This window comes from Mastigoproctus giganteus, chromosome 6 (genome assembly GCF_048544385.1).
Source record: "Mastigoproctus giganteus isolate SK-2022 chromosome 6, ASM4854438v1, whole genome shotgun sequence".
Classification (NCBI taxonomy): domain Eukaryota; kingdom Metazoa; phylum Arthropoda; class Arachnida; order Uropygi; family Thelyphonidae; genus Mastigoproctus; species Mastigoproctus giganteus.
The window spans coordinates 50,257,548-50,271,858 of record NC_143580.1 but is presented as its reverse complement, the minus strand read 5'-3'; the positions used below and the strand labels follow the sequence as shown (position 1 = coordinate 50,271,858).

Sequence of the window (14,311 nt, the reverse complement as noted above, 5' to 3'; positions counted from 1 at the left end):
CTGCTCCAGATTGATTGCAATAAGTGGGAAGGAAAGTCAGAATGGGGAAAAGCTTTTTTAAATAAAACAGATGATTTTTATTTGTACCATCATGTTAGAGAAAGTACTAGGGGTAAGAATATTCCTGACCTCATCATTACTAATGGATCAGATGACACCACAGGGCTTAAAGGTAAAGGAACTATTGTCAGGAAGGCATCATGTAATCATCATTTGGAAAGAGTTGCAGTAGTTAAAGGTAAAGGCACAGGATTTAACTTTGGAATAGGGAATTTTGACAGTTTAATGGCATCTGTGAATTGGTCAGATTAGCATTAGCATTAGTAGAGGCATATGATGCAAGAAAGCAAGCTTATTCAGCATCAGCCAAAAAAAAAAAAAAAAAAAAAAAACCCACTCCCATTTCACCCCTCTGTTCGTTCGAAATACCTGTCCAGTTGAGCTTTAAATTTGTTTAGGCTATCAGATTGCCGATGCATGGCGAATACATTTGAATTATGGAATACTTTTAAATCAAAAAACACAAGTCATGAATGCATATGTACCTTTAAGAACATATTGCAGGCGGAGGATTCTGAAATGGATATCTGAGTGGCTGGATGGTCAAATAGAGCAGAAAAAAAGATAGCATGTAATAGTTACAGAGATAAAAAGTGCTGAAGTCTACAACGAGTACAAGTTGATCTGTTACAGTACGACAAATAAGGTTAGGTAGGCTAGGCTGTGTATGAGCAAGCATTGGCTAAGAGAGAAAAAATGGGGACAAGGAATTTTTCACATATGTGAATAAAACAAAGAGGAAAGATAATCAGATCAAACCCTGGGGTTTTACCCCCAGCTGATCTTGCGGATGAATTGAATAGATACTTTGCATCGGTCTTTACTGACAACAGACTTCACGCTAATAAGAAGCTGTGTGAGTGAGGCAGAGCCATATGAAATTAGTGGTGTCGTAATTAAAGATGATTGTTTATTAGGAAAGCTTTTGAGCATATAGGCTAGCAGAACTCCCGGAGTTGATGGCAAATACCCTATAGTTTTGAGGGAGAGTGCAAGGGATTGTATTGAACCATTGAGGTTAATTATGAGGGTATCTTTGGATGGGGGGGGGTTCGATTGGAGAAGTGCCAATGTATCACCAATATATAAAAGTGGTTCTAAGAGTGGAGTTGGTAACTACAGGCCGGTTAGTCTAAATTCAATGTCAGGAAAAAGCTTAGAGGCAATGATTAAGTGTGCTATTCAGGACATTTAGATAGATATGGCATTCTGAATGAAGGACACACAACATTACTGCTTTGTTAAGGGAAAATCATGCTTATTAGAAAAGCTCTTTTTACACACTTACTCATGAGCTGGATTTTGGGAACAATTTTGACATAGTTTATTTGGATTTTAGCTAGGCATTTGACTCAGTCCCTCATGAGAGGTTACTGTATAAGTTTGAACAGGTTGGGATTATTGGTAAGATTCTAAGATGGATTTCTGGGTGGCTGCAGGGCAGAAGGCAGAGGGTTTTGATTAATGGATATTCTTCAGATTGGTGTTACATCAGGAGTGGGGTCCCCCAAGGATCGTTTCTTGGACCACTGTTGTTTCTCATATTCATAAATGACATTAATAAAGGGGTAGGAATGATCTCAAAATTTGCAGATGACATTAAGATGGCAGAGTCGTTAATGATAAGTGCCAAGCAATGCTCCTTCAGGATGACTTGAACAGACCTGAAAGATGGTCAGAGAATTAGCAGCTATGTTTTAATACTGCTAAATGTATTACACTTGGGGAATAGCAACCTACAAATAAATTATACACTTGGTGGCAAATGAATTAAAAACAGTGGAGGAGCAAAGGGATCTGGGAGTTACACTATGGGCAGATATGAAGTTTCCTAAACAGTGTAAAGAGACAGGCAGCCCATGATGTCCTGTCTATGATTTATCGAATTATCCTATAGAGATAAGTAGGTCATATTCCACTATATAAGGCCATTGTAAGACCACATTTATAATACTGTGTTCAAGTATGGAGACTCCATCTAAAAAAAAACTTTAAACTTCTTGAAGGGTCCAAAAGATGGACAACTCAAATGATGAGATCGGCACAAGTATGAGGGGAAAGACTGATTATTTGGGCCTACAGAGCTTTGCAACCAGGCACTTCAGAGGTGACCTGATTGAGGTTTATAAGGTGCTGAGAGGATTAGAGGGAAGCTAAAATTTATTAGCTTCTGTGGTTTGGGTGCTGAAGGTTTTCCTGGTATTTCTTCAGTAACTTTTTTTTTTGCATTAATGTTGTGAATGTTTCCTAGGTGATTCAGCATTGCACCTATGGATCCTTTATAATTAGTAATTTCTGCCTTGCATTTTATACTTTCAGCTTTCAATTCTGTTTTTAATTTATTGAAACCTTTCCAAACACCACTTTTTTTTTTTTCTGTCATTTCTTGGGAGAAAAAGCAAAGCATTTTTATAGTTTATAATTTCATAAATAATATGAAATTGGTCAGTAAGTACAGAATTAAGTCAATATTTATTGGTAAATAGTACAAAAATTATGAATAACTTGTCAAACTTGGATTTTTATAGGTTGATGTGAAATATTATAAATGTACCAACCAGTTAAATATCAATTTTATATATAGATACTTCAGGTTTACTCTAGGTTTGTTATTTATATAATTTAAAATTAAAATGAATGAAATTTTTTAATGACTATAATTTTAATGAAAATCTCCACCATTCAATCATTTGTCAAATATTTTTTTTTCTCATATTAATAAGTGCACTTCGCTCGAAGGTGGGGGCAGGGTAATTCGAAAGTTGAAATTACAAATTAATAATTAAATAGAAAACAAAATATATGTATTAATATAATATGTACACTGGTGTCAAAGAAAGTGAATTTCACATTTCTAACCCTTTTTTGCAATGGTATGTTACATTAATGACTGGAATCACAAATAGAAATATAAACAAATGATATTTATTAATAATTAAGGCAAAGCTAAAAAGTAATATTTAACAGGTGCTCTTAAAATATTTCAAAATAAGCATTTGCAACCTTTATACAACAGTTTTGGTAAACACAACAATTATGGCTGAAATTTTATCAGAAGCCCTCAATTTGCTTCAGTTTATCATTTTAAATGGAAAACAAAATGAAAAGTTGACCACGTGCAAACTAATATTTAGTTGAACTGCCTCTGGCCGTGATGACAGCAGCACACCGTAGAGGCATTGACAAGATCAATTACTACAGGATAATCAACTGATAGTTCATGGTTCCGAACACAAATAATGGCATCCTGAAGTTCATGAAGGGTCTTTGGTTTCTTTCTGGCAATTGCAGGTTCCACACAATGCCAACAGTTCTCTATAGGATTCTGGTCCGGGTTGTTACCTAGCCAGCTAAGTGTTGTAATGGACTGTTCTTCCAACCATTTTTTCACCTGTAACAAATGTAAACACATTACTGTGGAACTTCTAATGCAGAAATGAAGCTAAAGTAACTACAGAAGTGCCTACTTACACTTTTCTCCCAGTGACGAGGAGCAGAGCCTTGGCATGACAAAGATGCAGTTACTTGGCAGGGTGAAATGGTCTCAAATGGTTGGCAGCAATTTGCCTTCCAATATAGCCAGGTATCATTGGCATTTATGGAACCTTTTATAGACTGCAGGTGATACGAAATGTACCCCCATATTATTTGGCTGGTAGGGAATTTCACTGTAGACACCATACAGTCTGGATGGTATTCTTCACCACGTCTACAGCGAATCGTTTGTCTCCCATCAGTGCCATGCAGGTTGAATTTCTTCTTCTCGTCCAAGAAAATAACTGACTTCCAGTGCTCGGGGGGTCCATGTGACATGCTCCTTACACCAAATTAATCGGGCCTTTTTCATTTTTTGTGTGAGGAGTGGCTTCTTATTAGGACGATGGGCTTCGAGTCCATTTTTGAAGAGGCATCTTCTGACTGTTACTGCACTTGCTACCACTCCTGTATGTTCTTCCCATTCTCTTTTCAGCTCAGACAAAGAAGCTTTATGGTTTAAAGGCATAAGTGCTTCAAAGTGCGGTCTTGTTTTGGGGGTAGACTTTTGTTTGTGTCCGGTTCCTTTTTTCCTATCAGCAGAACCACTATTCTTGAGTTTGGAAAGAAATCTGCTCACTGCCAACTGATTACAAGACACTCTATAAACAGTGTGACAGGAAGAACATCCTTCCTCACGTAAAACAACAATAGCACTCCTTCTTCGTGGCATCAACTGTACGTAACTCGCCATCCCGACACCAACTCGCCATCGTTGATGTCGGGATGGCGTAACTCGTCATCCCGACATCAGCTGCACGTAACTCGCTACCACTCCTGTATGTTCTTCCCATTCTCTTTTCAGCTCAGACAGAGAAGCTTTATGGTTTCGAGGCATAAGTGCTTCAAAATGCGGTCTTGTTTTGGGGGCAGACTTTTGTTTGTGTCCGGTTCCTTTTTTCCTATCCACAGAACCAGTATTCTTGAGTTTGGAAAGAAATCTGCTCGCTGCCAACTGATTACAAGACACTCTATAAACAATGTGACAGGAAGAACATCCTTCCTCACATAAAACAACAATATCACTCTTTCTTCGTGGCATCAACTGCATGTAACTCGCCATCCCGACACAAGCAAAGAATGACTGCAACTCTTGCAGAGCGTGCTTATAAAGCTGAAAGTAACAACTGATTCAATATCATGTCATCACGTGTCAATCTTATCTGATGCAATCTGTAAGAAATATTGTCATATAGTTACGTTATTTGGACGACAATTACAATTTTAGGGGGTGATGCATTTTCTTTGAACACCAGTGTATATAATCCGAAACCGTGGTTTTTGAGGTACGTTTTTCATCCAAAACCATGGTTTTCCGGTTTGGATATATCTGATTCAGAAACCTTTAACAGTAAGCAAGAGGCACCTCCATAGCCAGGTGGGAAGGAGCAGCAGTGCATAGCACACGCTTCTTGATTAGACGGGGGTTCGAGCCCGTCACCACTAAATACAGAGGATGCGGAAAGGTCAGGGAATGACCACCGCATATCCCAGAGCAATATGGCCTTAGTTGCAAATGCTCCTAAAAAAAACCAAAAAAATAACAGTAAGCAAGATGAGTAGGTATTACCAATTTGAAATAAAATTTTGAAAAAAATATATATACAAATATATTTGTATATATGAAGTTCGCTAATATGTACATATTTTTAAATTTTTTTTTAATTTGTACATATAATTAGTAGAAATAGATGCTTAAAATTTCATATACTTAACAGTCTTTTCAACTGGGAAATGGGTCAGAATAACAGATTCAAGTTTGTATTTTTTGTCTGATACTTTTTTCTTTTTTTCTTTTTTTTTTTTTTCAGAATTACTGTTTTGATCTTTTTTATCCAAAATAAGTGATAAGAAAAACTGCATTTTTTAAAAATTTTATTTTTTATTGCCATTCAGTAAGTATTGTAATCTTTTAGGAAAAGCTGAAATGTACTGAAATACAATTTTTTTTTTGGATGAACTGTTTTTTGCCTGTTTTGTTCCAAAAACCTGTTTTAATTCTGCCTAGAAATAAAACGAAAGCAAAACTTTACCCTTGATGGTAGTTACCTCTTCGAGTAAATCCCACTTCAGCACACTGTAAAATCTGTGCTCTTTAGAAATAATAAGTTGAAAGGTATGATTTCTCAGTTTTTCTATTTGGGTAATACCATAAATTCCGAAGACTGGTTCATGATATTTTTAAAATATGAAATTTCGCAAGTATACATATGCTTAGAAAAAATTGACATAAAGTTTATTTTTTATGTTAAATTTTTATGATAATTTATGGCTTTAAGACTCTGATATGTGAATTATATTAAACTATAAATTTGAAGAACTTGGGGTGTTGGTCAAAACATCAAAGGCAGATATTTTTAGAATATCAGAGACGTGGTGTTGCTCAGATGTAGGGAAAGCAGAGGTGGAATTTGGGGAGTACAATGTGTACAGGAAGAATAAACAGGATAGGATGGGAGGAGGGGTTATGTTATTACTTAAGAAACACAGAAGATCTAAGGAAATACTTCCAGTTAATGGGTGGTCAGTGCAGTGCAGTGTCAAGTCAGTTTGGTGTGACATAAGCACTGGGAAAGCAAAATTAAAAATAGGAGTGTGTTAGAGACCGAATGTACAGAGAAATAGTGGGCCAGTAAATCAGATTGTCTTATAATGGGGGATTTTAATTTTCCAGATATTGACTGGAATTTGTGGGTTGCCCACATGCACTAGCAAGGCTTTTGTGGATTTATTGAATGATTGTTTTCTACAGAAGAATTTTCGAGAGGCAACTAGAGAGAGTAATACTCTTGATCTGATAATCAGTAGTGATTCTTCATACATTAAGAATCTGCAGATAAAGGAACCACTAGGTAGCTGTGATTACAGTGTGTTGAAGTGGGATTTACTCAAAGAGGTAAGTACTGTCAAGGGTAAAGGGGAGGGTTTTTGCTTTCATTAAGGCGACTACAGTGGTCTCAGACTGTTTTTAAATTCTATACAGTGGGACTAACTGATGATGTTACCAACAGCAAATTCAAAATGGGAAGCATTCAAAGAATTAATCTTGGAAGCTACTAGCTACTTTTCATACCAACTAAGAAATATTGTTCAAGGTTCAGGTCTAAATGGATGTCAGATGAACTGATGAGACATGTGGCAGAGAAGAAAAATGCATGGGATGCATATAAAGTATCAGGTGACACCGAAGCCTATGGCAGGTATAAACTAGTCTGTAATCAAATCACAAAGGAGTTTAGGCAGGCAAAGGCAGATTACAAGAAATCTTTGACAAAGGATGCAAAGAAAAACAGCAAAGAGTTCTTTACTTATGTAAACTCTAGAAGGAAAGGGATGAATCAGATTGAGCCACTTAACATAGATGGGTTGATTATTGATGATCATCTCGGATAGATGACAAACTGAATGAGTATTTTGCATCTACATTCACACATGAGGAGTTATTCAGGGAGGGGAATGCCAGAGATGTATTAAACTGGCAGTGAGCTAGATGATTTTGTAATAACTGAGAGCAAAAGTGCAGGAGAAATTGTTGAAGCTAAACATAGGAAAGGCACCTGGGGTGGATGGGATCTATCCAGTTATATTAAAGTAGGCAGCAAAGGAAGTAAGCTAACCCTTAGCCATAATTATGAAGAGCTTCCCTGAACTCAGGGGGAGGTACCCATGAACTGGAGATGTGCAAATGTGACCCCAATTCCCAAATGGGGATCAAAGGGTGACACAAGTAATTACTAACAGGTCTGTAATTACTTGTGTCGCCTTCTGTTCCAGGGAAATTAATGGAGGCACTGCAGGCTTTGGGTTTGTTAAGGGGAAATCTTGTCTGACCAATTTGATTGGATACTATGATGTGGTCACAAAGGAACTGGATGGAAAGTATAATTTTGATATCATATATTTGGATCTTAGAAAGGCTTTTGATACTGTTGCACATGGAAGACTGCTGCACAAATTAGAGCAGTGTGGCATTGCAGGCAAATTGCTGCTATGGATAAAGGGATGGTTGAGTGGGAGAAAACAGAGTGGTAATAAATGGACACTGCTCTTCTTGGACTAATATTATTAATGGAGTCACTCAGGGTTCATGTTGGGTCCATTGTTGTTTTCTGTATTAATGATGTTGATGATAGTATATCAGGCTTAATGTCTAAGTTTACAGACGATATGAAACTCATTCGTTACAAAGGCAAGTTTTTCGTGCTGTGAAAATTAAGATCATCGCATCATCTATGCAATTTACATTTTGCTGCCTGCAAAAACAAAGGACAAGATAGTCATTTTAATTGTTTACAGATGTAAATCAATTCAGTTATTTGTGCTTAATATTCATTGAAATGGGCTCCTCTAAAACTATTCAACCTATAGGTGCAGCTATCTAAAATCTGGAAAATTTTAAAATCCAGCACCTCTCAATCACCAAGGGTGCCTGATTTTAAAGAGGTTACTTTATAATTAATTATATATTAAGATTGCTTACAAAATTTGAATATATGGTAATAGTTCAGTGAATTTGATAACATCAATTCATTAGCAGTTATTTACATCTCTTGCAGTCTTAACTTAAAATGTGTCCAATTTCAGAGTACAAGGTTACATTCTACGTCAGGATATGTAGAAGAGTTTACGGTAAGAGAAGATTTGATGGGTTTAGCAATTGGTGCTCATGGAGCAAATATCCAGAATGCACGGAAGCTAGAGGGTATCACAGGAATAGATTTGGAAGAATGCAGTTGCACATTCAAAATATATGGAGAAGTAAGCACATTTTTTAAAATTTTTTTGCAATGCGAACCCATAAAAGTATTTGTTTAATATGAGGACAAATCAAATAAAAAGCAAAATTATTCTTCACCCACTTCCCAATAACTGGGACTTTTGGTACTTTATTTTCAAAGAGAGAGAGAGAGCGAGCGAGCGAGCAATCACCACAACAGTTTAGCCATTTTTCCATAGGTCCCTTGTTATGCTGGCTTGTCACAAATTAACTTTGACAATTCATTCAGGTTTAGTGAGTTTACTCTGTCACCTCTAGCCATGACAAGCTGCAGTCCCTGTGAGTGAACGAACGCTATGCACATAATCTTTGCAGTGCCTTAAAGTCTTGAATTTCTTTGATGACTGACAACATTTACACTTTGCTGTATTTATTGCTATCTGGCTCACCATGCCTATACCATTGTGTCATATGAACTTACTGTGTGATCCAAGAAGTTATTTCCTTCCCTTTAGTATCACATAGGCTGTAGACAATGCTATTTGCTTTTTTTTTTTTTCCCCCATCTGGGAAACCTGCTTTTACTTCCTTGTGCTGCAATTTGTCATGGATGATGGTGTAAGCAGACCCATGAAATATCCAGATAATTTGCCATACTGTCAACTGTTGTATACCAGTGAAACAGTTTTACTCATAAACAGTTTTACTCATTCCTTTGGAAACAGTTTTATGAGCTCTCATCCTGGATAGGACAAGCCTGTGCAATTTCCCCTTTAATGGTGATGATTGAGACATTGCATGCATGGAAGATGACTTGCAATTATTGATGCAATTCATACCAGTCCCTGAATTTATACCTACAAAATTTAAGTTTAGAATTTTTAAGAATCTTGTTTTCATTTGATTTGCCATGATGTGTAAAATCTGTTAGAATATTAAAAGACTCGTAATATTAAAAGAATCATATTTCTGGGAAGTAATATTATTTTAGTGGTTCTCAACCGTATTAGTAGTCACACTCTGGAATATGTGAATATCAACTGAAGATTGACCTTCAGAAAGTAAATATATATTTATATTATCCAAGTTGTTATGCCTGGTGGTTTCCGATGGCCTTACACATCAGTCCCTTTTGGACTGTCAGACTTTCATTCATTCATTATTTTCTTCTGTGCCAGTCTGTTTCTTGTTTGATCTTTAATACTAAAGAGTAAGCCCTCTTATTTTCTAATTCTTACTTGACACTATTGAGCCACCTTCCTCATCATCTGCCAATGCTCTTCTCACTATTAATTTTTCTTCAAATATTAATTTATTGAATCTTCTTTGTGTGAGAAAGAGTACCTTTCTCCCACAAAATAAAGAATACCATCTTAAGTTTGCTCTTCACATTTGATTGCATATTTGTTACTACAAGTTTTTGATGTGAACAGTCTTTGGCAGCACCTACTAAATTTTTCAGACTGAAGTAAAACTGATTGGTAATGAAAATGTGAGACGGAAATGGTGCAATTGATGTCACATCATAAAGGATGCCAGTGACGCTAACTCAGTCACTAACATTGTTTCAGTAGAATAAATAGCAGGTATAAGTATAAAGCGTTACATCGTTCATACTAAATATTTCAGATTGAAGTAAAACCAGTTGGTAATGAAAATGCGAGACTCAAATGTCGTCACTTCCTAAATGATGCTAATGACACTAACTGTTGATTTGTTAGAGTAAGTAGCGGGTATGAGCATGAAAGGTTACATTGTTCTAGCTGTTTGAAGTTATGAATAATGCTTATCTGCTTCAGCTCCTCGCTTCTCCTATACATTGATTTGATAGGGTACAATACAAATCAATCACTTCCTTCAGTATTTTTTGATTATGCTATTCTACAAATTATTATTTCTATATTATACTAAAATTTATTAACTATTCTACAAATGGATTTTGTTAAGTTTATTAGGTAAGCCAGTGTTTCTCAAACTTTTCATTGTTGCAGCACACTTTGAAAGATGCTACAATTTTGTGGCATACTACAATCACCATTATACTCCTATACAAAGGGTACTAGGAAAGTTTTGCAATACACCTTTGTTTATTTAATTTTTTCAAAGTAATTTCCTCTACATTCAATACACCTCTCCATCCTCCGAAACCAATCTTTAAACCAGTTCTGCCAAGTTTCACTAGGGAGTAAAGCACACTCGTTGTCCCAAGCCCGTAGAAGGTCCTCATCACTGGAAAACCGCCTCCCTTTTAGCTTCATTTTCACATGCGGGAACAGTGCAAAGTCGCAGGGAGCAAGGTCTGGCCTGTAGGGAGGGTGCTCGAGAAGTTTCAGTCCTGTCGTGGTCAAATATTCGGTGCAGGCTTTGGCGCGGCGAGCTGCAGCATTATCGTGATGGAGGTACCAGGTGTCCATTCTTGACTTTGGCCGCAGGTTCTTCATAGATCCAATGACTTTAGGCAGGCATTGTTCAATATACCACTTAGTTGTGACTGTCTTCTGCGTGTCCAAAACAACACGTTCCACAATTCCACTCGATTTGAAAAATACAGCTATCATTTTCTTCTTTACAGATCTGGATTTTCTGACAATTACGGGTGTGTCGTCATCATCAAAGACCCAAACTTTGTTTTGAGCCTTGGTCGGCAGATCGTAATAGTATAGCCAAGTCTCGTCACCTGTCATGATGTTGTTCACATACCGAGATTGGCCCTTATCAAACTTTTTTAACATCTCCCGGCACCAAGTCACACGTCGTGTCATCTGCTCTTCAGTCAGTTGATGCGGCACCCAGAGAGAACAAAGTTTCTTCACGTGCAAATGATCTTGCAGAATCGAACGAATTGCTGGTGCATTTAGGCCCAAAGTATCCTCTATCTGTTGGTAGGTCACTCGCCTGTTTTCGTCAAGCATTTTCCTCACAGCAGTAACGTTTTCCTCCGTAACTGACGTTCGTGGCCTTCCCGGCCTCTCAGAATTCTCCAGAGTGAAATTTCCCCTTTGGAATTCTCTATACCACCTGAATATCGTTGTACGATGTGGACAATCATCATCTAGTGCAAGAGTAATTTCTTCTAAGCACTGGTCTATGGTTAAACCATGCACAAAATTATACTGCAAAACTGTCCTTATCTCATTTCGTGACCACGATGCCATCGCAAGCACTTTACACTCTCACTACTAATGAATAACTGAGCCCATCGACTTGGCGCGGCAGCTACTATGCACGTATGAACATACATGTCTAAACATGCAGCAACAAGCAGCTTCCCGTGATTCATTGTTGTGTCATATTGCAAAACTTTCCTAGTACCCTTTGTATAATATATATGTATAGTAGGAATATATAACAATTAAGAAGCAAAATGAGCAGAAAAAGGGAAATAACAAAAGTTATAGTAGGTCTAATATATATATACACACACAAACTGGAAGTTATTTCTGTTGGGTACATTTAATAATATATTTATTATTTGTTTTAAATGCTTTAACGTTCTTTTTTGAACATACATGAATTGAATGAAATTTAAAAGAAAATATGTAAATAATTAACATAATTATATAAAAACAAACAAATATACAATTATAACATTTTAATCATGAGACAGTTGGGTTTGATGGGAAGCACAGTTTTATAATACGAGGATTTATTGTGAATAGGCTTACTCTCAGCTCTTCTGTAGATTTCTCTCTCTCTTTTTTTTTTTTGTTTAATCTCGTTTAAAGCAGAAAACCCTGTTTTGCACAAGTAGGAAGTGTAAAATGACAATAAAATTCTAATTGCCTTTTTCAGAAATTCCTGGATATTTATTTTGAATTTTTATTCAAAATTTGCTAATATCGGTGTTATTAAAGTGAATTTCCAGCGACTGATCACTACGGATCTCAGCCAATTTTTCTTCCTCTTGCATATTCCGAAGTTCTAACGTCGGAAGGTTTATTACAAATGGATCTCTTACCCACAAATATTTTTTGATATCAAGGGATGGGCAGTAATGCTCAATGTTTGTGTTTAACAGCTCTAATGTTTTGCTTATTACATTAATTATTTTAGTATAATTCATTTTGGCAGTCAAGGGAAACATTTCTAAATTTTTTTTCATTTATACAGTGGATACAGAAAAAATACATATTTTTTCCATATACAGTAGATTTCGGTTATTTGGGTCACCGGTTAATCGGGGCAACTGTTTATTTGAGGCAAATCTTAAAAAACAGAACCCAATCGAGAAAATAGCCAGGGTTTACTTCGCTTAATTGGGACGACATGCCGTTTAATCGGGGCAGAAGACCGTAGCACTGGAGATTAACCTGCAGTTGTCTCCGACATACCACGTGGTTCGGTCGGATTTCTGGAGGTCACAACCAGCTTTTATGTTAGCGCACTCTATCATAAATGGATAGTAAACTCGATCTTATTGAATTTGCGATAATACTAACAGCTGGAATTCTGTAGGTTATTATGGTGAAATGTGTTTACACTTCCACGAAATCTTAAATCATATCAATTAATTTTCAGAATCTTCCCTTCATTCCTATTTTTAAATCGTCGTAACTTGTTACTCCGTTCTCACTTGCACATATCACGTTACTTGCAATTTGTGTGCCATGTTCTTTGTTATTGATTGCTTACCTTTATACTGTTTAAAATTTTAACCCCCATCCACTAAATGTCAGTGAACAGAAATGTCAACTATGTAGTTAGTATGTACATATTACAGTACGTATTAATTATTCTGATTATCACATATATACTTCCGATTTTCACGTATCATTTAATTTTTTAATTGGTAAGGTAATAAAGGGTAATTTTGTGCTTAATAAATCTCTACTTTTATAGCCTGTGGATAATATTCCTCCTATTTTTGCTAATTAAAATCGCAGTATAATAGAATTAAAATTCAATTCACAAACGTGATCACAATGGCCAGCGCTTACTACACATTGTATAGTGAACAGTATTGTACTATGGTGACTCCATCGTAACGTGGTTTGCTTGTACAGTGAACCAATTGTAAAGTGGATAATTGGAGCAGCCGCTTAGTCGGGCCAAAATGTACTAGTCCTGATGTGTCCCAAATAACTGGAATCGACTGTACTCAACTTTTCTTTAAAGGTGAACAACATGTCAGTAGAAGTGAGTAAATTTTCCTATGGGCCTTGCATACTGATATTTAATGTATTAAGCTGTGCAAATAAATCTGCTATTAAGCTAATTTACAGCTCCAAATTTCATCACTTAAATAATCACAAAATTCTGATTGCTCCAGTGAAAAAAATACGAGTATTTCCTCACGCAACTTGTACATACGTATAAATATATTTTGATAGCCACTGAACCGCAGTATGCATCATTAAAGAAAAATGATCAGACTCCAGTTCCTCACATAATTTCCCAAAAATGCATATTTTTTTTGGCCTTGTTTTGATATAATTGACCATTTTAATCAATTCATCAAATATAAGTTTTAAATCGCATAAAACTCTTCGCTACTGGAACATTTCTTTGTCTAAACAAAGTGTGTTGTAATAATATTTGAATTGTGCCGTTTGATTAAATTTACAAATCCTTTTGGTGCTCCTGTCATCGCGGGAGTACCGTCAGTACAAATGCCAACACACACAACTTAGCATTAGTAGTGGTATACAATCCAAGAAAGCAAGGTTATGCAGCATCAGCCAAAAAAAAACACTCCCAAAAAATGCTTCCATCCATTCGTTCCAAATGACTGTCCAGCACACCCTTAAATGTTTTTTTAGCATTAGCAGGGGCATATGATGCAAGAAAGCAAGTTTATTCAGCATCAGCCAAAAAAAAAAAAAAAAAAAAAAACTTTCCACTTCACCCCTCCGTTCGTTCTTAATACCTGTCCAGCTGAGCCTTAAATTTATTTAGGCTATCAGCTTCCACAACAAGGGATGGAAGTCTGTTCCACCAACCAACTACCCTCTGGCTAAAGGCAAATTTCCAAACATCTGTCCTACATCTTTCTATCCTCAA

The 14,311-nt window shown here is 36.4% G+C and overlaps 1 protein-coding gene across 4 annotated transcripts in view; it reads left to right on the top strand.

The window, feature by feature from the left end:
* Nucleotides 1–14,311, top strand: part of LOC150084234 (fragile X messenger ribonucleoprotein 1 homolog B-like) — a 497,644-nt gene that overhangs the window by 191,830 nt on the left and 291,503 nt on the right. For all 4 annotated transcript variants that reach the window (XM_090375957.1, XM_090375959.1, XM_090375958.1 and 1 more), the window contains exon 8: nt 8,179–8,352. In XM_090375957.1, coding sequence (XP_090232083.1) covers nt 8,179–8,352 — 174 coding nt within the window. The remainder of the gene's footprint in view (nt 1–8,178; nt 8,353–14,311) is intronic.